Raw genomic sequence first — 26,868 nt, forward strand, 5'->3', positions numbered from 1 at the left:
CTGCTAGCTGCCAGTAAGCTGACCCCATTCCCATTTTGCCAACACCTAATGCTTCCTTCCAGGTCTCAGCGTCCCTCCGACTAGCACGATTTATTAGTGCCATGGAAAATTCCATAGTTAGGTGGTCTACTAACGATGGGCACAACTGGTGCATTGATAAAAATTTTGAAGGTATCCACCTCCGCAATCTTATTTTTAGTAACTATTAGGCTTAGGAACAACAGCCACCTCTGAGTTAAGTTTAGACTCAGACACGAGTCATCATTCAGTAATATTAACTGTGGTGACCAGGATAATTCCGTATTAAATTACCCAAATTGTGAGAGGCTTTTTTTCCCAGAAAGCACCTTTTACTTTAGTTTTTAAAAAGTGCTAAATCAAGAAAATATATTAGCTTGGGTATAAAGAAAAGGATATAGGGGTAATGAAGTCAATAATTGTTCTTACATCTGTTGCTTATTACAGGTTTGTAGTGGTTATTACAGGTGCAGTAAATTCCAGGTTTGGTTTCAAATATTTATTACCTTTAGGTTTGTAGCTGGTCAGCATAGCTGCTGAACACTGAATTTATGATTTTTTAATACTATTTAAGAAACAATCCAGCCTTATAAGAGTATCATCTTCTGCGCTAACTTAATTTGTTGGACGGTTCATTCTATGTTCTATTGTCCTGACACAATAAAAAAGGAGATTGCATTACCTTTTATTACTGCATTGTGAGCATTTGATCTCATACAAAGCCGGTTGTACCAATTGTGCCTGTGAATTCACTACAGGTCTGTTTTTTTATCCTTCACGGGAAATGTGCACTGTGCCTTAATCCTAATATGTCCACTGTCAACAAGTCTTCTGTCCGCCATAGTTCTCTCTCCCCAAAGAATTAGGCTTACGGAATGAGGAAATCAAGGCCATCCGGTCTTCACACAGACTCCTTTGAAGCTATTGAAATTACAACACACCCTGAGGGACATTTACTTTATTCCTCAACGTGTCACTGTTTGAGCCAGGCTCAAGGGCTGCAGAGGCATCTAAGCTTGTTGTACCTCCAGCCTGGCTGTCACACAAATAACATCATTGTTTGTAACCCGCTCTAATGTCAGGACTAGGCTGTCTGCATCTATGCAGGGAATACCGTGGAGTGTTGGCTCAAATACAATGCACTTGCAAGACAAGTTTAACACAGTATCAGACACATCATGCTATAAGAGAGCTATAGCTGATTCAAGAAGAGCATTGCTTCTTTCACTAATGACAACTGGTAGCCTATTGGCACTTGGTGAGTATCTCAGTAGCTTATGCAGTACTAACCCTTGAAACCATGGCCTACTCATGCCCCCCTCCCAGGTGCATTGACTATGACCTAACAAAGTGTAAATTACTGTTATGTTATGGAGGATTTCTGTGAGTGTTTGTGACAACACTGAAAAAATACATCTATATGATACATCTGAAAGGTTGATGTTCGCAAAAAAAGAACAAGGTGGCACATTCAACAAACAGATTTACAAAATCTGATTACTTGCAGTACACTTGATGTTTTATGTTATAGGCACTCAAATTATACAAAGTGAATTGCGTTTCAGCTACAAAGCCTTCTTTAGAGTGTGATATAATACATTTATTTTTAATCTGCGCTAAATCAAATAACATTGTGAAAGTCTTGAACAAAGATAAAATTTAGTTCCAACATATGAACGTCTATAGCCCACAAGGCTAAAGCACCTTGTCCTCATTCACTGCCAAATCTGTGAATCTATAGTATGGCATCATTATTTAAAATGAATCAATTGATTAGTTACAGAGAACTATGTAACTTTTGACTTTACATCATGAATCAATAAGTATAGCTTATTTGGAAATGCTAATGTCTCTGGCACACACACACACTTTATCACAAAAAAGCACCACTGAAACCACCCAGCCAAAATAATGCACTGATTAAATTATTCTGTTTGCATGCCAATTCCAAATTGTTTGTGTACACATGCAGAAATGAAATCCCTTTTCAGCACACTCCAGTTGTCTTGACATTTCCTATTCATAGATGATTTTCAATAAAACCCTTCAATCTTCATCTGCATATAGAGAAAATCATCTTCATATCTTTTGCTTCTCCCTACTAAATCAACAAAATGTGAAATTATTTACATTGAGGAGCATAATATATGTGCAAAAAACAGTGCAAATGGCTCAGATATGTCTGTTTCACAAAACAGGAAGTGAAAGTGTTTAATGATGTCAGCGTCTCCTGTGTCCACTTAATTCGGGGTAGCCACCACCCCCCTGAACAGACAACAGTCTGTCCTTCGAAAGGTTCTCAGTTGGGCGTCAAGCACGGCCAACTGTCAGCCAACAGAGGGGCGGGATGCGATGCTGGCAAACATCTGTCACACCGAAGGCGCCTTCATCACTGTCTGAATTTACTCAAAATCGAAATGATCCGAGCACTTTTAGGAAAGACATTAAATCAGTGTCTGCATATAGTAACTGTAGTGACTTACCTACTTGTGTAATGCAGAATCTAGTTGCTGTTCATGCTCAATCTAGAATGCTAAACTATAAAAGTGCATTCTGTATCTTCTGGCTCACTGTTTGATTCTGTCTCTTCCCCTTATGTACAACCCAGTGCAACCAAATTATTTATTTGAAATCCTTCATACTGCGTTTGATATTGTGTAATATACATTAAATTGAAACGTAACCGTGCTAACAAAACTAAACTCGTGGTGCGTTCCAAGTCAAGAAAAATGGCCAGCAAACCTCCCAGGTATTGAGATTGAATCTGTCTCATAAAATCCCTTGGCATTGATGACTCTCTGCCACGTATTCAGCAGCTTAGACAGAGACTGAAGCTGAACAAGGCTTGCTTTGCTTTGGAAGCTAAACAAAGACATGTAGCCACAACTTTTAATCTCTATACTTGACTGTGGCGATGTTTTTTTTTTATTTACTTGCATCCACCCATTGTCTTTGAACCCTTGACTGAACCCTTGATACTTGATATCATGGAGCTTTAAGATTCATACACCGAATGTAAGGCACTCACACGCCCATTGCAATCTGTAAGCTCAGGTTGGCTGGCCTGCACAAGCCACTCATAGACTAAATCACTGGTGCATTTTAATTTACAAGGCAATTCTCAGTCTCCTGCCATCCTATGTACTACAGCTACATCTTGCAAAAAAGTGCTGGAGGTCATTGTCTTTGTTCTCAGGATTTATTCCTGTTGTCTGTCCCCAGTGTGCATACAGAGGTGGGGGAAAAGGGCATTCATATATTCTGCTCCCTCTACCTGGAATGTATTATACAATTATTTGGAACTTGCTGAGCTGGTCTCTTTTGGTGTTTTTAAACCTATGATTAAGGATCAAGTGGCAATCTCCTTGTCATGTCTATCTGGCTAGACTTGTTGTCATATTTATTATATTGATTTTAACTAATTTTACGGTGAATTGATATGCATTTTTATGTCTTTCATTTTGTGTAATTGACTTGCTCCAGCCTGGCTTAGCCAATCCTGGTTAGAAATCGTTTAAAAATTATGCAGGAGGACATCTGTTGCCTCCTTGTGCCTGGTAAATGTCCCATAACCCTTTTCAGGATACCAGCAAGGCCATAACTGCTGGACAGTAGAAAGCATGTGAGGACAGCATCAATATGCAAGATGGGACATTTCCTTCAGTGATTTCCATTACTGGCACAGCAACAAATGAGAAACAAAAGAATGAAAACATCAAAATGAATGATCTACTTTTCTCACCAGCATGTACATAAAGGAAATGAATAGCTACAATGCTTTTTGCAGTGCACAATGATTACTGCACACGGCAAATAATTCACAAACTACTTGTAAAATAAGTATATATGGTCATTTGTATCTGGATCGTTTGCTCGTAAATACAAGAAAAAAAATGTTACGTTATGACTTTTGTTTTTATTTTCCCCCTATCTGGATCTATAGTTCTATTTATTTTCAGAAATAGTTTACAAAATTCAGCTGTGTTATCTGAGGATCTTATCAATGTAACCCCCCCACCCCATGTGCGCTAGGGGCAGTGCTAGCGCGACCTCTGCAGTCTTAAGGCATTTGCACTTTTGCAGCGTAAATCTTATTCCAAACTCATGTGCTTACTCCGCAGTAATAAATTACCAAGGCGTCTCTCTCACCACCTCACACAGCGCCTGACATCTTTCAGGACTCTCAATAATTCTGCCTCAGTTCTGTCACTCCATACCCTCACCATAACCTCATAGCCTTACAGGGATAGAATACTTCAACTTTTTTTTCTTTAATGCCAGTGATGTTTTACTTATTGACCTTGTTCATACTTCAGTGTGGGCCTTATACCTGCATTGTTCGTAACTAAGCTATTGCTTTAGCATTTTGAAGTTTTTCAAAACGCACTTTTGCTTAATTTGAGGTTAGCTTTGAAGCAGCATTCACTGTGCCAAATGCTGACCTTTCTTGTTAACCCTTATTTATAAATCAGTGTGTAAAGGGATGCAACAAATGCACCTAATATATAAGGTCCTTCGAGGAAACGCTCATCTAATACAGGAAGTGGGAATGCTTAAGTGGCTATATCGCTGGAAATAAATCCTGGGGCGGAAACACAATTACAAAACCCCGCGGAGAGGACGGAGTACTTCTGTGTATACTGCATACCGGAGAAAACGAGGGTGCCGGGCCTGTTTAAATTTGCTCCCTTTCAACACATTCGGGTTCTGCCTTTCTGGCGACCAATCGCAGGCCGCGCATTTGTTCTCCTCGCCTCGCATGTGGCCTGTGTCCTTTAGCGATTCAGGAAACCCGCTAATTACCGCTGACACTCCTGTCTGGCCCCCACAGGTGCCCGGGGCTCTCCGATATCCGCCGCGCTGCCTTGTTGACACTTTCGCCGTGGAATTCTATTTGCACACGCACAGCCGTGTTCGCAAGACCGCCACCTTTAACCCCCCGCGCCTCAACTTAGACGTGACTTCATCCTCGGAACCCGAGACCGTTTCGGAGGGGGGCTTCTGATCGTTCATGCGCAAATCACGAATCCCATTAAATAATGTCATTTTGCTCTACTGAAATTCATAAATCGCAAAGAACTGAATTGCGTGCGAAATAAACAGGAAATAAGAAACTTAACTTAATAACATTCTAATTTTCAATATTGAACACAATATAGTATTATGTGTTGCCTTGAAAAGTTGCAATCCTTCCCCAATCCTACACTAATCTTTTCTATTTGTTTTTTTTAAACCTTCTTGTGCAAGTGTTTGGTTTTGTCACAGCGTGAAAAAAAGAAAGTTGGATTCTGTAGAACTGTCTAGTTTTTTTATTTATTTATTTATTTCACATTTGTTGGCCACTATGTGAAACGAACGCAAAGATAAAATTGTAAACTAAAGCTTCATTGCAGGCTGTTTTATAAAAATCCTCCATTCGAAATATGTGATCCTGATCTGTTTCACAGACTTTATTTACAGAGGGAATTCCCATAATTACTAAAAGGGGGAAAATCTTTATTTATTAGTTTATTTCTTTGATGGGGTGGTCTATATTAATGTACTTTGTTGGTATTAAGTGGCATTAAGGAGGAACATATGAAGGATAAGCTTTGTCCTTAATTATGACCCAGGCGAAATGAGACACATGCTTCCTGACAGTCAAACATCAGTAACCAAATCGATAGCTGGGTCACAATTAAGCTTTGAAAACCAATCATTTTATTGGGCTTTGGAATGCATTAACTCAGAGACTGTCCTTTAAACATGGTGTGACAAAACTAAAACCTCAGTCTGACTATTTTCATCAGCCTCTGACAGGCATGTCATTCAGTTTCAAAAAAAGTTACAAAGTAATTTTCTCCACAACTGAGTCTTTCAGCGGGGAGAGGCCTTTGTAGTCACATCTGTCAGACACTGGCAGCTGGAACCTTGGGAGTGAATTACAGAGTTATCTAGCCAGGCCGTATTTGCAGGCGGCTTGTACTGCAAGATCAAGATACTATTATTAAGAGTGACTGCTGATCCAGGTTTTCTAAAACCCAGGGATAAAGTGTCCTTGTTGACTGACATCCTACTCACATCCTACTTTGTTGTGGTGTTCCTCTCTAGCTAAAAAAAGATTACCCCGGCAAACACGACTCGACTGGGTGGAGGAGGAATCCTGACAGATGCATAAATATACGGCAACCTTCTCAAAGTGGCTCCTCCGAACAACTGATTGATGTCAGGAATGTATGAAGAAGCAGAGCTTTCATGTGTAATGTGTACAGGGCACTCAAAATGGTGGTGGTGGTGGTGGCGGCGGCAAGAGGGGTCAAAAAACAAATGTGCCTTACCTTTGGCCTAAAACCGCAAAACCTAGCACTGTAAATAAACATTCTCAGTTCCTTCTCAGGTTGCAGTGCCTACAATCAGTGCATTCATGGTATTGAAAAAAAAAAGCATTTGAACTTCAGCCAGATATATTTCCTTACTGCAGTCCATTACCTCAGCTTTGTGAATGAAAGGAAAGCCCTTCATTTACTTAACATTTCTCACCCACACTGACACCTTCCGATAGCCCTTTAAGCCTATGATCCACAAAGATGTTCTAACTGAGCAACGTTTTAGAAAACGTCCCATTGTGAGAGAATGAAACAGTGTGCATATCAAGACTACTTAAATCATTTACATTATTAGCTAGCCTTGTCTACCTGTGTGTGTTTTTTTGTTTTTTTTTTACTATGAAAGTGTAATATGATTCCTACTGGGACAGGGGATATTATGCTGGGAATATCCAGGCAATTAAAGATGAAATGCTACACTATGCTTTTTGTCTCCATAATTTGCTCTGCTCGTGTGATTTTAAAAGCAATGCCATGTGAAGTGCTTGCACTTTATGAACTTGGAAATCTGGTGTGTTTTCAAAAACTGTGGGCCAGCTGTGTCTTAACTGTGGTCTCTTTGAAGCATCAGCAGAGGAGAACAGGAGGAGGTACAGAAGTCCTAAAACTGAGTAGCAGGTACACACGAGTACCCGAGAGGAAATGAAAGTGGATCAGCCAATTATTTTCATCTAGAAACAGACACAATTCCTGTTCTGCATAAAAAATCTCCTGAACATGGTATTTTCAGAGTGCATGCTGTGTCTATGTTAATACCAGTGAAAGAAATGGACATGCAGCTCTAATGTTGACCTGACCTGGTCAACACAGATTGTGAATACATATTTAGAAGAGCCTGCAATTAAACATACTTTAGCGCCTTTCAGATTTCTTTCCTATTGCAGCATCTGAATCTCATTATCTTTGTTTACAGATGGTTGAAGTTCATGTTTTATTTATCTGAAAAAAGTCTTTATATAAGGATCTGCATCATGCCTTAAAAAGAAGTAAGAAGTAAAATGACTTTTTAGAGAACTTATTCTGTTTTATGCAACAATCTCATACACATATATAATAACAATGCAGTATATAACATTCATGGATGTAATGATCTACACTGTAAAAGAAAATTAAATGTAACATTCAAAATAAAGAAGACATTTAGATAGAAGGCAGTGTTATACAGCATTAAACTTCAAAATGGAAATCTTGTGTTTAAAGTGAGAATCACAAAAGCTTTAAGTGCAAAGCCATGTAGGTTCCCGAAATGTAAAGGGATGGCTTTAAATATTTTTTCCAGTTGTATCTCACATACACATGTTTTCGAATCGATATATAAAATATAGCCAATAAATATGGACTAACATGCACTATTACAAAGGGTGCCATCATTGAATTGAGTAAAAAACTATTATGAAAATAGGTTTCACTTTGAAAGATCAAGTGCAGCTTTTCATCCAATTCTAAACAATGAAATTGTCTCCATGTGTGCACATTGATACATTCTAAATATGTCTATCTGTCTGTGGGAAAAAATAAACTTTTTAAGAGATTCTCTACTCACCAAAATTAAAGGCTCTGGGTAGTCACAGAGCAAGCTTAAAGTGAAACTGTAGGGTGGGGTGCTACATTTACCAGGCTTGAACAGGAACGCTCAGACATCAATATAAGTACTGAACTTGATTTATTTATTAAAGGTTAATTCTAAATTTGGAAAATAAAATCCTAATCCATATTAAAATTGATCTAAACAGATGAACCTGCAGTTGCTGCAACCACCTCCCCGTGGAAATGGATTCCCACTGAAAAAAATATTTGATACGTTTGTATCTGCATGCTTTAGAACCTTATGCTAATGTTCATACTCTTGACTCTAATACATGTGATGGATAATGCACTACCAATATTTCAGCCAACCCATTTATAGTAATGAACAGCACAACTCCATTTTTATTTGTATAGTGCTTCTAACAGAAAACTGTCGCAAAGATGTTTTACAGTGTAGCAGAAAACAGAGCAAAAACATAAAAAACCAGGCCTGAACCCCCAAATAGCAAGCACATGAGGTAAAAACAAAACTCCCAGAGGGGGGAGAAACCCTCAAACAGTGGCGAGAAAAAACTCGAGAGGGGACCCAGCTATAGAGGGGGGGCCCATCCTCCACTGGCTGGCCTAGCATACAGCAGCGGTAGAATGTAATGTAGCAGAAATGTAATAAGGGATCTATCACAGCAAATACAATGGGTTGAGCAGGTTACAGTTGAGGTAATAAACAAGCTGGAATAGTAGAACACCAAACTCATGTCAAGTTCATGTAACATTATAAAGCATTTTACTAACTGTCCAAAAAACGTAATGTATTAATGATTATCATCACATGGCTAGCTTCAGGTGGTGGAATGCTGGCCATAGCCAATCCAATACACATTTTCTGTTCTTTAAAAATATACAGAGGAAGAAAGCAGACAAGAGGGTTGAGCAATCGTGGCCTGTATAACTCCTATATATCCTATCTAACTCATTATCCCCATCAATGTGACCGACTATATGAATTCAAACTGAACTAGCTTATCTAGCCGCTTGTAAAAAAAAGTTATGGAGAGATATTTGGGCCGCTTTGGGGCCAGCAGTCTGGAGGCTGGAACGGAACCGTGAAGATGCAGCCTCTCTCTCCCTCCCTCTCCAGACAACGCTAGCAGCTGAGTGGCGATCCCGCGGGAGGGAGAGCGGCCCCCGTTTTCTTCTGGGGTGTCAGCAAAAACGCGAGCGGGCGCGCCCGGTGGGACGGCGAGCGCCTTTGAGAGGAAGAGGTGGCAACCGGGGGGTGAAAACACAAGCGAAAACAAAAAAGAGAGAAAGAGCGGAGGAAGACAAACAGCTCAGAGGCATAAAACATCCTTTAATCTGCAGAGAGACCTGAGTAAGCAGGATCTGTCTACCCACATGAATACCTGAGGAACTGGGGAGGTGTGTACAGATCTTTCCCTATGATTTCAGCATAATCCGCAACAGTTGCAGTCTTTTGCGTATGTATTTGAAATACGTATCACATTCTTCTTTCTCTCAAGAAAGAAAAATAGCCAGAATTTACAGCTCTAACAATGTTTTTCATCCTGAAACATAAATTTTGCAGCACTCAAAACATTTGTCATTGACATTGCCATGACGCAAGCAATTCCGTGCTCTATAGCAGGGCAGTTAAATGGCTGTTAATGTTCATATTAATGTATAAAATGTAATTAGGCTTATATATTGTGTATGAGAGTCTCTTATTTAGTGTCTGGTTATGTGAAGATGTGATTTGTGAAAATTATGAAAGTGAATATAAACCTATAAAGTAAACTTATCCATATTTCCATCAGATATCTATCCTGAGATTGATAGATCAGAGGTGGGCTTTGTATCAAATTCAGTTAGCTATGTAAACATTATTTCTTTTCTATTCCATTTTATAATTTGCACTCTAATTTGGATGTTCCATCCATCTATTATCTATACACCCTTACATTCCTGGGCATGGTTGTGGGGTTAGGGAGCCTATCCCAGCGTGCATTAGGCGAGAGGGCACACACCATTTACTCACCGTTCTCTTGCAATTTAGAGTCTTAAATTAGCCTGCATGCATGTCTTTGGACTGTGGGAAGAAACCAGAGCACCCGGAGGAAACCCACATGGACACGGGCAGAACAAGTCCACTCAGAAAGACCCAGGACTTTTACCCTTACTGTGAGGTGACAGTACTGCCCACTGCACCACCGTGCCACCCGATGTTATCTGATGTAATTAGTTAGCAAGCTAAGCTAATTTGCACATACAGAAGCCTTCAGACAAGATCCAGTTTTCACTTCACACCGGTGTACTCAAAGAGCAAAAAACTATGAGGTGTGTGTGGTGGGAACAGCAAGTAGCCTAACAACTGAAACTGCTACAAAGCTGGTCGGAAATGGCAGTAACACAGGGTAACTGAGTTTGGATTACCATGCCAGAATGGTGTAATCTGTTGTTTATAATGTCTTATAATTTATCCAGTTTTTTGGAATGAAAAGGTGATCATGCCATCTCAACAGAAACATTAACTGGAAATTTAACAATAATACCGACATGGTCTTGTTGGACATTCTTGAGAACTTATTGTGCATCCTGTTCATTTTTGAGACATACTGTATCTTTTGACACAACACTGTATGCTTTCTGCACAGAACTAATGCTCCTGCCTACCTGTCCTTTCATCCAGAGCATTGACATGGCTTCAAGCAAAGTACAGTCTATCCTGTATGTAAGCACTGTCCTAGCATGAAAATACAGATACAATGTCATATTCAGGCATAGCCTTCATGGTGCTGCAGACTGAGGAACACAAAAAAAAATATTTCCATGCTCTCCATCCAGAATCAATTACAGAAGCTAAATCCTTTCTTCTAAAACTTGAATCCTGAACACATTCCTATTATGTGAAATAACAGGAATTATCAGTACATTCCCAGTTCGCGAATAACGGATAATTGTTGTGAATTTAAGCCCACGTGTTTTCATTTATGTTAATGTCATACATAGGCCAGGGGCATAATTATTGTACAAAAAACTAAAATGGTCATAACGATGTAGAGTGGAGTCAGGGGAAAGAGTCAAGAGAAAATCAAAAATTGGATTAATGACAGGATAGGAGCCATTCCATTGGATGATTTGGCAAATGGTATATACATTAACTCAAATACAAATGCTGAGTTCAATTACACAAATGTAATACTTAAATATTTTAGACAGGTCATGAGGAAGGACCTATTTAGCTTCAATACAGACCACAAATAGATAGGAATTTTTCCATTTCCTAGTCTTCTTCAAGTCCAGTGCAAGTGTTTAGATTAGAAACAACTATGTTTTTTTCCCCAGGATATGTAATAAAATAACAAAATGAATAAAAAATCAAATATTATAGCTTGAACGAAAAAGCATCACAGTTAATGCACTATGACGAGGTACTAACAAAAAAATTGTTCCCTACAAGATTCCTATATTCAATCGATTAATTAAAATATGTGATTCATTAACAACATTATCATTAACAATTGAGTGTTACTAAGTGATCACTGTGGTTAAGCGACTGTTGCAATCTCAAAAAAAACAAAATAAATAATTGGATATTATGTAAGTTTTCTTAATGTCTATTTAAGAAATGTGCAGATAGTAAACATCACTCAGTTGAACAAAGCAATGGTGCAAAACACGTGTGCACAATGATGCAATAACAGACTACATGAACATCTCTGGCCACCATGGATAGCTTAATTCTTAGGGGTTCACTCACATCCACTGCACTTGATTTCAAACTGGGAAAAAAAAAACACAAAACCTATGGGAGTACACGACTCAAGAACTGAAATTCCTGGTCAATAATCTCTAACTTTACACTCTTTCAAGGGATTTTTATCTCAGCTTGAAAAGATGAATTTACATCAGGGAGGATAAAACTCCCTGCACAAGGTATTTATGAAAGAGACCAATTAAAATCTGTTACTATGCATGTGTATTTAATTCAGGGAAGAGATTTTCAAATGCACTGATTTCCTTATATAATAAAAGGATCAAAGTTGAATTTAACTACATCCATGCCTTTTTCTCAGAGTTTTTAAACTCATCTACTTGCCTACTTACAAATCAAAATATTATAATCATAATTATATTTAAATATTTATTTAAATGATTCTCTACAATGTTCCCAGATACATATGAAAAATGGCTTGTTAGTGCTCATTTAAATAAAGCAATTAGTTGTGCACTGCGGTTTTATAATTTCTCAAAAGGTTAGGAAACATTTCCAAAGCAACTGTGTACCTGCGTTTGAGCAAGATGTACTTTGACAAATGGCAAAAAAGATAGATTGGGCTTGTCAATGAAATCTCATTAGCCAGCAGGGCTTCCAGGCTATTTTAATGCTGTCATTCATAAGTGTTAATGAGGAACAGCTGAGCAGATGTTCAACCCAGAAAGAAGGGGAAAAGGGTCAGGGGGAATAGCACCTCGCTGATAGCGAGCTGTCCTGTCACCTGACTCCCGCTTTGGGGAAATCGCTAGTAAACGAAGCAGCCGTCAGGCCCCTGGCCGAGCTGCTCGGCGCTGTCGCGTGAAACCGCTCTGCAACACGCCGCCAGCTCAAACGCTACTGCTCACAAAGCCTTCTCTCCTGGGGGCAGCGCTACCGCTGATCCTGCTCCACGGGCCGCAATGTTTCATTTGAGCCACGCGGCACGTCGAGGGGCTTCACGTCGCGCCAAACGGCACCCCCGTAGCCGTGACCGCATTCATGGATGTAGCACGGCCTTGGGTGCCATATTGCTTTCACGACGAGGTTACAACATATAGAAACAATTCGTTTACGACACAATGTTATTCATTTCGGAATTGTATTTGTAAGTAGTGGGTTCTGTGCGGAGTGATACTGTTTTCAAACAGGTTGTCTGAATAACTGTTACTGTAGTGGATTTACAATCACTGTGGAACGCAGTCTCAACCAATAAGCATTCAGGTTCGTAACAACCCATTTATAACTCCTGTTTGATGAGTCTCTTATACTGTATCTTTAAGCAGAAAGTCAAACTGATCTTTGCCATTTTGTCACAGTGCGGTTCCTGTGTGTGTTAATTCCTGTGTTAGATCCACTATATTTTAAAAAGCTAGCTTTACAGGCTCAATAAATAAAATATAATTATCCAAAACATGAATTGAATACAGCTTCCTTAACGTTAAAGTTTGCTCTTATTCAAATTCTGATATAGCTGTCAATGCCCAACTTAACAGCAGTGCACTGTGTTTATGGCATAAGCATTACAGCTTCTTCAGCAGTTACTTTGTTTTGTTCTTGCTTTTTGTCAAATGACCGATCATGTGACCTTAGTTTGGTCCCATTAGTATTCTTGAAAGACGTCCCTCCCGAGGACAAACGTGGTGAATGTTGACTGCAGGGTGTGTGGCGAATACGTTGTGCGCTGTAAATTCCATTTGTGATTTGGGAAAGCCGATGAGCTCTCTAAACAGTCTGCGTGATTCGGTTACACCCCGCGTGCAACCAGCAAGCCGCGTGAAATCCAATCATGAAAAATTTTCACAGCTCTAATACGATCGGGGCCTGCCTCGCTGGGGCACTGCTGAAATAGCTAATGCTGAGACTAGAGTAATTTCTCGATAAATGCCAATTTAATCTCAAAATCTAGGGACACAAATTGAATCCCTACTAGTGAAGAAATGAAATCATCCAACATCCCACATGCCAAAGTACAGAAATCAGTGTGCACAAACACTGCATTAAGAGTCTATTCAGCAACGCAAGCAGACTGTTTATTCTATTTGTTCTCCAAAATGCCAAAATGACACACAAACCGCAACCTCCCACCACAATACACACATGTGCACGTACACACACACGCATAAATGTCGAAATAGGTATTTTTATGATATGTAAATGTAAATAAAAAGAAATTAAATTGTAAGATCTTCCCAATGTTGTCTTAATGTCAGTACATCCAGCTCAAGGTCTAGGCCACTTGCAAACAGTATGCGTATGTAGCTCACAAGATAAGATCACGGATTGTATGGGAGACGCACATGTTCTCCTACGTGCATCACGCATTTGACTTCTAAATTGTCAGCCTTTCTATTAAAAATGTTTTTATTTTGAACCACTGTCAGAGTTAAGAGATAGATTAAGAGAGACAGCATTCAGTGCACTTATTTATTCATAGTATTTACTTACACGATTCCTCATATGTTATTACCAGTGTCATCCATCCCCATAAGAGATACAAAAGTATAGGCTTAAGGCTAAATGTTTTGCAATCTTAGGTCATGATTTCTAAGATGCAGCCTAGCTTTAGTCTATTTTTACATATGTCTTCGTTTCCTGGAATAGCTAATAAAATGTCGATCAAACAACATTTGCAGCCCATCAGTCTACTACTCCATCAGTCGGATAATCATTGGAAAGGAGATGGAAATCTGTTGCGTGTTCATTCACTTATTCCTGTCCTGGGGTTCTGAGTGAAGCAAAGCTGGATAAAGATCTTTAAGTGGGTCTGCTGCTATACAAGGGGGCTTTAAGTGCCCACCCCCCCACCCCCCCAAAAAAAACAAAAAACCAAACGAACAAAAAAAAAAAGAAAACATAAATAAGACCAGTGCTTGAGTAATCATGGACACATCAGCCTCCCATTGTGTGGAGAAAATCATAAAATGCCACACCCCTTGCGACTATGTACATTTAATATTCAGTGACCTTAGTTACACTGCCTCCTTATTTTATTGACCCGGATTAACTCTGGCATCTAAAGCTGACAGGCAAACGGCTTTCACTGACTCCTCTGAATAAGGTCACTCCTGAAAATAACACAAAAGTTCCTGATTTAATTAAACCCTCCATTACGTATCCAAGCAACTGTATGCAATGTTAGGACTGACATCACCCGTGAAGACAAAGTGATCCTGCTTACATAAGAGCACATTAAGGTAAGCATATTATAATACAACAGGGCATTTGTTCATTCATTTAAGTGAAATGCAAATTCTCTGAATCTATTCAAATGTTTCGACCATGTGATTTTTCAAGCACACCCAGCATCCTAGCCAGCTTGCCAGGACCCTGAACAAGTTCAAGACAATAGATTAGATGGCTTAAAAACTGAACACAAACACATTTGCTGCAACCAACAAGTGTAATGTACGGGTCCAAAAAATTTATGTATGCTAGGAGAATGGCACTAAACTTCAAGAAGCAGTGCAATGCTATTTATTCTCAAATAATAAGCTGTCACTTGGCAGAACATAGGAGAGTGATGTCAGGAGAAACCAATGTACCGTTCCTCTAATGTGTTGTACATAAATGTGACAATCTAGGCCTTCAACCTGAATTTCAGTAATTATCTTCCAGGTCTCCTTTGTAGGCTTTCTAATTTCAACAATCTTTTGGCAAACAGCTCAGACACATGACTATTTACTTGGGATGGGGACGAATAATGGATGAATCGATTACTTGACGGACACGTGCCTACTTAATCTTATTTTTTTCTTACAAAGGCTATACATGTGTTGGAACTTGGCTCCATTTATTAATCTAACATACGTGGAAAAAAAGAGACACATTAAAATAGAGAATATTTCTTCAACTAATATGAACACAATAAAGCAAATATATATTTTGAAATGCATGCTTTGATTACAAATATGCTTTTTGTTAGTAAGCCGTTGTTATAAGCGGGATAATGACCGAGGGGCATTACACAGAATCAATGTTCTGAGCTGAGGGAAATTGCTGAGTCGAATATACTACTACTGCATTGGGCATGCAAACTGCTTAATGCCCAACCCCTTAGTTATTATCCTGCTTATACAACAGCTTACCAACAAAAAGCATAATTGTAATCAAACCATGCATTTCAAAATATGCAATTCCACTGCAACATGTTCAGTGCAAATATTCATACTGAAAAACTGGATAACCCAAATTTACAAGCATATCTTTAGAAGCATGTGTTAGAGGTGGTAAAGCCTGGTCCAAGCAGGCCATTTTGCTATACATAACTTCTGAGAGATGCCCTTGCATGGGAAAATTTGTTCTCTATCAATAAGACCATGACAAACCAGATGGGGGAACTTGTGTATTGTGGTACGGAGTACTATTTGAATTACACCCAGCTCCAGTGCATTAAAGAAGTATTGGAGGACTCCCGCTGTGCAACATGGCTTAATCCATTGGCTTGAGAGTCAGGAGGGGAGAATTCACAAAACCATCAATAAACTAGAACACATGATGAATGCATATGGAACACTGGCACAATAGGTTGACTGCAGACAGCAGAATAAACCATCTGTGCATTACAACACTCAATGTAGGAACAGACAAGCTCAGAGAATATTCCAACACTGATCAACTGAAAAAGGAAAACATAGTTCAAGTCAACTGTCTGATATATATTTTGAAGATTGTCGGCATTTCTGGGCCTGAACAAGTTTGTGTACTGGATGTAGAAACCATCCCATTTGATTCAAATTCCAAATTCTCTTGCAATTTCCAAATTCCTCAAAAGGTCCAAACGTTCTTGGTTCACTTCTGAAATACAGTTTATCACCGAATGCCAAACACATATCATTACCTTGCAGTAATGTAGCAATGTATGGCAGGTTGCTCTGTTTAAATTAACATGTAGTACTTCCTCAAAGGAAAACTATTCTTTGTGTTCTTTGAATTGCACCATCATTCTTCTGAAACATTTAAGTGATTATTGAATAATTAACTGAGATGACTTGCAATTAACTGAATTGCTTGAAATAAAGACTGTCAACCCCTTCCTGGTGGAGGACTGATATACGTACGAAATAATAACCTAAAATCTTCACTGCGACCTGATTATGTAAGCTGCAATGTGAAACTGTCAAAAATTCTTATCTTTATGTAAAACACTTATGTCAAACATTGCAGTAAGTACATTTCCATGGGAAAAAGTTAGGTATGCAAAATCTCCCACCAACAGGAAGGAAGAAAAATCCAGATTTATTTTAATGAAGACACAGGGACAGCTCTTCTACTTCTGAAGCTTGAGGAATGAGAAGGACGAGACCGAGTGATGGCAACTTCTGCAATATCTTCAAAAAGCAAATGTGTGCGATTGATTGGTGAAGCCAGAACCACATCTGAGAGGCTCTTAACATGCAGCCAGCAGTGTATTTTCAGCCACTTAATTTTTGAGGGATCTGGGGGAATGTGACCATCTGCTGTGTTGGTTGCATTAGGGCACCAGCAGTACAAACTGACAGGAGGAACACACACTTCCTTCAATATTTTAAGGCAGACTTGGCCAACATGCCACACAGCAGATTCACCCCAGCATGGGTAAACTGAAACAACCCCACCTTTAAGAAATGATCCAGTTTTATTTTAGATATACTGCACTGGTTTCAAATGTCCACGTTTTATATTGAACCAGAAAGTAGCCATCACGCCTGCAGTCTGTTATGGACTTCCGGGAGCTGCACTGGGCCTTCTCCTTGATGACAGCCCAGCACGTTTTCTGCATCAAAGACCCACCCTTCCAATGGAATGACCTCCCCTCTGAGTTCTGATCACCTCGCTATTGCTACAGTAGTTCCAAATGTCCGACTGATCCTAAAATCCTGAATTACCTTTTCTTTTTAATTATGAAACTGATCTGGGCATCTTACCAAGTGCATTGTTGGAACAAGCAATATTCTTAGAAAAGACAGAATTGGCACTCTGAATGTCTTGAACTGCATTCACATTTAAAGGCCTTTAGGCCATTACAGTAAGTGTTGGCAGGTGCTCTGTAGGGCTTCCATCATCCATAGCTGTGGAGGCCAATGGCACTGCAGAGCAGAGGCACTGTGTATTAATTAGCTCAATGGGTTCAATGACCAGACAGTGGTGGTACCGAGTAAATTATCATGGTGACCGATTGTGACAGAATATGGAATATCTTACTTTTTTAGAATTTCATAAAGAACTTGCTTACCCAGACAACTTCTCCAAAGGGTACGACTAGCTGAGTATAAACTGGAGCAGTCAAAATGTAGTTGCACTTATATAACTTAATTTAATAAAGTAGAAAACTGGTACAAGTAGGCCAAACTGACATTTCTCTTCCAAATTCTTCTTGCCTCATTGATCAGGGTGTAGGCTGTTTTCAGAACACCTCCCTCCCCCCCTCCCCCCCACCTTCTCCATGTTTTCACTCACTCTAGTATTTGTGATTCTGCCTTTCTTACATTTCTTACTGAAGTGTGAACCCAGAATGGGAGAAAGAATTGAAATGAGAGGCTATTCAAACACTTCAAACAAATAGGGACACTAAAAAGTTGCTGCATAAATAATAGGATTAAAAACAGGGGAAAACAGACTTTTAAATTTACCCTCAAAAAAAAAAAATACACAAGTCTTAAAAATTATCTATTTTACTGAATATGAAAATTTATTCATGATATGTGTCCTAGCCGCCTTAATGTTGCTGTTCATATTTATTTCCTGAATTATGTAAATAATAATAATAATAATAATAATAATAATTTTACACTTAAACAAATCTTGAAGTCTTTTTAAAAATAAATACCTTTTTGAACTGTTGCCACCTGTAAGAAAGGAGCTGAAGAAATAAAATGCAATTTTAGCATTACAATACAAAGAGCATGTATGTTAAATATGTACTGTAATATGTAGGGTGGGGGCTTCCAAGTACTCTATAGGGGGTGGTGAAATATATGAAAGCCAGGTTCCTGATAAAGACAGCAAACATAATTTCAGTGTGTGGCTGCCGTGTGGTAGACACAGGGTCTCTCTGCAAAATGGTGAGGATCTCCAAATAAACTGGAGCAGCACAATAACAAGAAAGTGTCCCTTTGAATGAATTGATTTCTCTATAAAGCCTGTTGGGTTGTTTAAGGTTAAAAGCCTCCCACAATGCCTTTCATTTGCTTTAATGGTGTGAAGGTGGGGGCCTACCATGAGGTAATGCCGGGATCAACAGCACACCATCACTGACCTACAGTGAACTCTTTGTGTCACCGTCTCAAAGAGGAACTCACAGGACCCAGTATGGATTCACAATGTGAAATCAAGATTGCTAATTACTTTTAATATTGTGGCAAATCATATTTATTTTGTTTTATTATCTCTTTGGTTTGGAGGAGGGTGTTATTGTGACACCTGAGCTATTTGTCAGTCAGGTGTAGGAACCCTTGCTGTGCCCATAAGAGATTAGAAAGACGGCTCATTAAAAGATGGGGTTGACAGTCAGCGATGACACCCTGTGAGGAATGCAGGTGTGTCCTTTGCCAGCGTAGACCAAGGTCAACTCATCGCACTTGCCTGCTGCCAAAATCGTAAGATTGATGGAATCTAGTTTATGTTTAAAAAAGCAACAACTGTGCTTTAAGCCTTGATGTGCCATTACGTGGATCAGGGCCCATTCCATTGAGATTATCTTCAACACCGATACAGGTTAGCCAGGTGTCGAAGCACGCTAGATTCAACTTCTACGGCCAACATCTGATTAGTAGGTAATACCTACATGTTATAACAGTGCATAGCATATTTGATTCCTTGTAATTTACAGGTAATGCAGTGCTGGAAGGATTTGCAGGGCAGTTTCAAGCTGTTTCTTGTGAGGCACTGACAGGTCAGCTCTGGATCCTGTTAACATATTAAGTACTTGGTGTATACTGTAGTTGAATATTACATCTCATTCGAAACATTGACAAAATGATGGTTACTTTTTAATTTAATACTAACTGACCAAAAATATGCAGTGAGCGGCAACAGACTGAGCCAAAACATTCAGTTAATTTTGAAAAAAAAAAGTCTACACAGCAATGGCATACCTTTTCGACTTCGTAATTGTGGTTTTAGCCATCAGAGAGGTGCAGCTATTCTGTACCCAAGGCCTTCCAGCAATAACGATTAATTTACTGATGCTGAGCGGCTTCCAGTGACCGTAAATGCAACTCATGTTACGACCGGAGAGGGAGGAATTTCAGAGTTAAGATGTGACCTTCAAAACATACTGTGGAAAGGAGCGTCATCCCTTTTACATTTCTTTCATCCCTTAGAGAGTTACAGATTGTTATCAAAAGCCAGATTGCATGGAATCAAGGATTGTGGCCCTGCAGGCAGATTAAAGAATGGAACAATTCCTTGAATGAACCGCACATTAGCTACCAGACAGACTTGTTTATACAGATATTTTTTAGACTAATTCGTATCAACAGCAGACAGTATTTAGAATTACCGAGTCTGTCGGAAGTTCTTTATTAAAGGCACAGAACACAGGTGAGGTTTTCCACTAATGAATAATAAACGACACTTTAGTGCAGGTGGGAGCCAAATGAGAGGAAACGGGTGTGTTTGATGGATTATGGGCTCATTCACAGCTCTTAATCGCTTGCTACAAATTCACATTTTTTAAACGACCGCGTGGTGAACACTGCAGGGTGATTTTAGGGTTTCCGAAAAGAAGATAAGGCAAGTGCAGAGGGACACGACACCCTCAGTAATACAATTTTTTCACCCAAAGTTAAAGCAGTAGGGTCCTCAATGTAATCCTCTGAAATATGGGAGGTCGTCTGTCTTTCTGGAGGTTCCATTAAATCTATTGTAATGTTCTGTAGTGGGGTGTTTGTCTTTTGGAAGGTAAAAGCCACCATGCTTGCAGACCACCATGTCGCCCAATCAAAGTACACTCGTTTGTGCTTTTCAGAAAAGCAGACCTCGTGGGCTGGTGATGTACTGCACTGTACCTTGTGAGAAATGCCCTAATCATAATATTTAGGTACAAACCAAAGCCGCGAGCACCATTATACTTAACCAGCTGTTGGCAAGTCATTGACGGTGGTCTGCCGTCTTCGCCACTAGACCAGAAGCAGAGGAAGAAATCATTCCAATTTATGACGTGAATAAAAGTGAGAGGTAAACCTTGTGACATTCTTACAGGAGCCCCAAACCCTCACTTCTCCACACTATAGTTAAAAGGGAACAGCGCCCAGGACAAGTTCTGGGGCTCTTTTTTGTTCCGCGGGGAAGACAAATAGCGAAAAAGCTTTTATTTTGTTGGCTCGGACTGTGAAACGTGTGGCTTCAACGGGGCTGTTCCATTTCGTCATCTCAGATTCTAACTTGCTCTGCCATGCATTCAAGGGCACAATACGTTATTCTGTCTGCAAGCATTCTTTTAGGTTGAGCTCTGACTCACCTGGACAACCACACACAAAAGCAGGGGCTTTGTTCAGAAATAACAGCGCTCTGCTCCACGGGATATGAGTTAAACGCACAAACGGAAAGAGGGTAAATCCGGCGGCCATGTTTCAAAGCTCTTCCAAGTTCAATGACGCAGACCGTTGTTCATCTTCAACGAACGGCAAGAACACACAGACGCACGACAACGACAAACACAGAAACCTGATTGAGGAGCGGAGCTAGAGGAGGAGAACTGTGCAAATGCAACAGAACTGTGGTATTCAAGGAGAACAGTGTTTACAAAAAAAGACACTGGCAGAGTAAGTTAACAGTGTGAATGGCACAATACTAATAGTGGAAAGTGGACAGGGGAACATGCAAAAGTAGGAGATGATTTCACATGGAATAACATAGGAAACACAGTTATCCCTAAGCAAGGGGATGCTTCATGAAGAAAGTTATGGTTTTAGAATATGACGACACCACTAGAGGAAAGAGACACTGCTTGTCGAAGAGAGCATTGCCGGTTGAAGACCAAACTCAGCTACATCCCCACACTGTCACTCGAGAATCTGAAACTTCATCCTGACCTACTTAAATGAGAGGCCAGTTCACAAGGAGAATCTACTTCAACAGCACAAATGACAAACACCAGTAGGCCATAAGTTACTTGTACGCCAGATAGTTCCACAGCATTCAAGGACAGCAGAAGAACAGCACTGCTATCCTCATTTCATATTCTGTATGATTTACTGTGGAAGAATTCTGTGTCTGCTTGCAAATGCCCATTGTTCACCCTTACCAAAATCACACAATTTTGTTTTAAAGTACATTTACCTTTAATACAATTTACGGACAGTTTATCCCAGCCACCATGGAATGTAAATCATTTCTGTAGTTTCGGTATGCATGTTTTGAATGTGTTTTTCCTGGCAGGATTTACTCATACATGAACACATTTTTCCCCTCATCCAGAGGGGTGTCAGTCAGGTTAACCTTTTAGTCCACAATTTGCTCTGTTGAATTTGCTTAAACTTGAAAAAACAGTTGAAAATTAATGTAGCAAAACTGTGCCATTTTTAATTAGGGACCACTGAGCCATTCTAGAGAATATAGGTTTTCCTTTCACATCAGTTCAAACATATGAAAAAGTGTCTCCTATGTCCTCCAAGTGAAACAAAATGGATCCACAGCAATGTGAAATTTAACATGTTAGATTCAGGTTAGATTTAGAATTCCATACTTTTGGTAAAGATCATCAAAGCTACACTCTCACAATGGTATATGTATAATACACATGCATGATCGTAATTAAGACTTGGTCAAGCAGAGGATAAACACCGGAAATTAAACTAATTAAAATAGTTAAACATTTGTAGTCCTCACACTTCCCTGCTCCAGCTTAAACTATCCCAAAGCACTGGCTTTTATCAACAGGTGTACAAAGGAATGGTTTCCTCATAAGCTTAGCCTTCTGGCACTGCTCCCTTTCTAAATGAATTAAATGCTTATCTTGTTCGCCGTCTTATCTTAAGACAGCGAGGAAATTACACAGCCCTAAAAGTTTGCTCTGCTTTACTTAATTCCGGTGACTCCTTATCCTTAGCAAATGTATGATATTTGAAACGGCATATTTACTTTAAAAGTTCTCATACAAACTTGTTACATTTGTTGAACTTCAAAAAAAAAAAAAAGTTTTATTGTGTTTCGTGACAAATTCGCAACACAAGTTGAGGCCCAAAATGCATTTGTACACAGAATACGACACGCCGTAGCCCCGCGGGCCATATTAACCCCATTACGACCAGATAGTCCCGCAGCCTAACTCTGTGAAGCAGCAGCTGTGCGATCTTTGGTAAACGTGGGTCTCGCATAGCCCCTGCTTTCCCGGGGGCACTGAATCATCCCGCACCAGATTTAAGGGGGATAATCCGCTCCTTCCACAACGTCTGCAGCTGGTTCTTTAAATGTGGTCCAAACTATGCGGAGAACTCCGGCATGGGGTGGGCTTTCACGGATATCGATAGGAGGTGGTGACTGTGTCATGGCTGAGTAATGGCTTTAAACCGCTGAACCACTCCTCTGCTTTCTGGAGCTCTCCATTGCAAAAGGTAACCTCGGGTTATTTTGGGCTCTGATCAATTTACCTCCGTAGCAGGGAATGGATTGGTTTGCTAGCAAACACAACAGGATCCTGAAAGGGCATGCACAGTTTTATTTAAAAAGCCTTCTGGCAACAATGTATCATTTGCTCTACATGTTTCAAACAAGCAAATCTGAAGGGAAAATGTTTAAGCAAACTCCACCACCCTCAAAAAATGTCTGCTGACATTATCCACAATGTTGTCTACTTTATTGTCTTAATGGTGATACATGTAAAATCCATATCAATGAAGGTTATTAAGAGATATTAAATATAATTATTTAAATTCAGCTCATTAAATTCAACCCATACCACAGTTTCCCACGCTGACAGACGTACTTGTTAACTACAACCAATGTATACCTAAGCAGAATTGATGAGAGTTCATTTATAAAGCTATATCACACACTGGTTACTTTGTTTGTCAACAGAGAACCGATCTGACTCCCCCCTCACTGGTCAGAGTAAGGTACAGATGGAGAGTGCCATAGCTAAATTTCCTTTGAGATTTCTGATTTGTGTGTCTGTAGAATTTTCACAGATACATCTGAACTCCTGACCCCTTTCCAGCCACACGAGAGATTGACTGCCCCCATTCTGACCCCACCTGCTAGCTGCTAATGAACTACGGCAAGAGAGAAGTGAGCTAGACATGTGGACAATTAAAAAGAACCTCGTGCTCCTTGTGGTCATTTCCTTCTCGGTTATCGTTCTCACATTTACACGCAATAAAAAAGGCTTTTGTTTGCTAGACTGTTTATTCAGCCTTGTGCAAATGAAAACTTCCTGACTTGTGATTTCACAACTTCAACAATCAACACACTCGTTTCCTACCTTGCCAAGTTCAGCATCGTATCGTGGAGCTAGTCAAAAGCCGATCTCACACCCAGGATGAATTATACCTGGAGCTTATGTTAGTGTAACAAGAAATGTCTCTGTAGTCATCCTGGCACCCTCCTAAGATGAAGGGACAAGAGATTATTTCCTCCAGAGCTGCTACCGCTCTTTGGCTTCCCATATTAATCTTAACCTGTCTTTTGGTATCAAACACCCAGTAACGGAGGGTAAAAAATAGACCTCAGTCTGCTACACTCACATGACTGGGTCAAAAGTCACCCAACTCAGATTGTTTTTTTGAGTGGCTTCTTTTCTGGTGATTTTGATGCTGTCCCCCTCCCCTTACCCAGCAGCTTCTCAAATCTCCACTGATTGGACAGAACCAGTCTTGGGGTCAGGCTTTGATCAGCCTCCTGCCTAGCAAACAGGTGATACCTGTCATCACGTTTACAGAAAACATGGGGGTGACAATGGGCAGTTCATTGGCATAATAAATAAATAAGTCTTCCAGTTTGAACTTGAATCTTTCGATTTTCAATATTCTCCACTGTCTCGTGGTCTTCAACCATAAGTCGTTTTCAGCGACTGTATTGCACACTGCTAAATAAAGAGATATGAAATAAATGAATGAACTATGGAATGGCACGGGAAATCCGTTAACCCGACAGAATGAATTTCCATTCAGTATCCAGTACCTCAAATACTGTTTTTTTAGATAATACATTCACCAATATATCACTTGAATTAAAGGAGGCAGTAAACTATAGTCTGAGACTAAACTGAACTGGAGAAATAAACAGTGCAAATGACTGAGGGTTCAGAGGGTAAGAAAATTACACAGCCCGAAGCGGATCGCACTCCATGAAAGAAGTCTTTCACGGTTATAAAGAACTCCGCTCTCAAGGGACTTTGGATTTGAGTTTTTTTCCGCATTCAAACACACCCGAGTAGGCTACACTTGAAAGCTTAAAGTAAATTCCATTTCCTTTGCAGAATTGTGCTGTTTCGACCGAATAAAAGGCATTCATTCATACACTGTGAACCTCAAGGAAAATGTATTCGGGAGAAAAGGCGTTCTTGTTCTTAAGTAAACTTTCGCTTTGAGGACTTGCTACGTACATATTCACTGCGCCACTTTGACCTCGAGAGTAGACATGAAAAATGTATGGCAACATTGTTATCCAAGAAACCAACTTACCGTTTTGTTCCTTCACATTGGTGTGTTGAAACTTGTTACTAAGGCTGGATTCAGCGCTCGACGCATGATGCTGGACTGCAGATACAAGGAGGAGCAGAAATGACAGGATCATTTGGATTTAGTTGATCAGCACGCACTAGGCACTTGAGGTCTGTCGATGCTAAGTGTATTTCACCATCCACAAACTTCGTCTGGAAGAAAGTACCGATCCTGTTTTGGACACATTTGTAGAGGATAAACACAAAGTAGTGTCCACATAATCCCATCCAAAAGTCTCCCTTCAAATTTATCAAAAAATTAAAAAATAAAAGAGAAAATGCATTGCTTGGCTCTGTATCCTCTTACACTCAACCGTCCGATTCAGGACAGGCACGTCATAGAAGCTGAGCAGGATGCAAGAGCGGAGCACCTGTTAACTCCGCTGAAACTTTTGCACACAAGCAAAGTTAGATCATCCGTCAATCAGAGGAAGGTAAAGCGTCGAAAGAAATATTCCCTTTTTAAGGGAAAAGCCCGGGGTCAACCAGTTCATGAAACTTCATTTGATGCAAGGATTAGAGGATTTTTTAAAATATGTACTACGTTTTCTTCAAATAGAGATAGTTGTCAGCGGTGGGTGTTGCTCCCCTTCCAAAGTGTTCGCTAATGCATTCGTTCTCCCTTCAGCTCTATAAAATCCAGAGGCTCACTTGTGCTTTGACAAGTCTGGCATTCTCTGCAAAGATGTGTTCAACGCAGCTTGGAAAATACGTTTCTGCCCGTCGGCAGTTGAGATTCCGGATGATCCTGCGAAAAGGAAAAAAAAAAGTTTCCTGGTGTTGAGTGAAGTCTGATCCTATGCGCAGCAGACCAAACTGCTTTAGCCTACTCTGCTCAGAGGGCAGGTTTTAGGTTTTGGGTGAACGTTAGCTGCCAACTTGCTCCACAACAGGTGTCGTAGCCTACGTAAGTTGAACTTCCCAGCTAAGGAAACTCCCTGGAGATGTGTTAACGGTTCAGTTGCAGCTATTGACGGTAACTGGAATCGCAGATATTTTCCTCCATGTTGTTCGTTTTAATTTTAAAGTGCGGTTTCAGGGCCTTGCAAGCACAACACAGTAACAATTCTGATTTTGCAAAACTGAGACGCAATGAACACAAAAAAGCTTCGTCTGTCTTGTATCAATGGGATAACAAACAAGTAAAATCTAAATTCCCAATTAACATCCATTGTGTGTTTCCACAGCTTGCCAATTAAACAGTTGCATGCCACATTAAAACCTGAATTTCGATGATGATTATTATTATTGTTGTTGTTGTTGTTGTTGTTGTTGCTATTATTATTATTATTAGTGGCCTTGTAGTAGTAGTATCAACAACAAACAAAAATGAAGTGCTCTATGGTGTAGTATCCAAGACATCCACTGAAAATGTATGTCTGCACGGTACACATTTCACAGAACACAAATGGTCCCAACATGTGTGGAAGTGCTCCCTGTTGTATACAGTGTGATTACAATAAGGCAACGTTTGGATCATTATCTCCCGTGTCAAAGCATGTGAGTATAAGACGGATTTGCAGTTCAATAGAGTAATCAACAGTAAATTTCACATTCTTTTAATG

At 39.8% G+C, this 26,868-nt stretch overlaps 1 protein-coding gene across 3 annotated transcripts in view; it reads right to left on the bottom strand.

Moving 5' to 3' along the window:
• Positions 1-26,257, bottom strand: part of pdgfc (platelet derived growth factor c) — a 50,862-nt gene extending 24,605 nt beyond the window's left edge. The window contains exon 1 of one of the 3 annotated variants that reach the window (XM_035425113.1): positions 25,266-25,387. Coding sequence is in view for 1 of the 3 variants with exons in the window: in XM_035425111.1 (XP_035281002.1) it covers positions 25,266-25,377 (112 nt within the window). In the remaining 2 variants the exon portion in view is untranslated. Of the gene's footprint in view, positions 1-24,064; positions 24,454-25,265 lie in introns of those variants that run through there. The other 2 variants (XM_035425112.1, XM_035425111.1) reach the window with 2 other exon arrangements.
• Positions 26,258-26,868: the final 611 nt, after the last annotated feature.

This window comes from Anguilla anguilla, chromosome 7 (genome assembly GCF_013347855.1).
Source record: "Anguilla anguilla isolate fAngAng1 chromosome 7, fAngAng1.pri, whole genome shotgun sequence".
NCBI classification, from domain to species: Eukaryota; Metazoa; Chordata; class Actinopteri; order Anguilliformes; family Anguillidae; genus Anguilla; species Anguilla anguilla.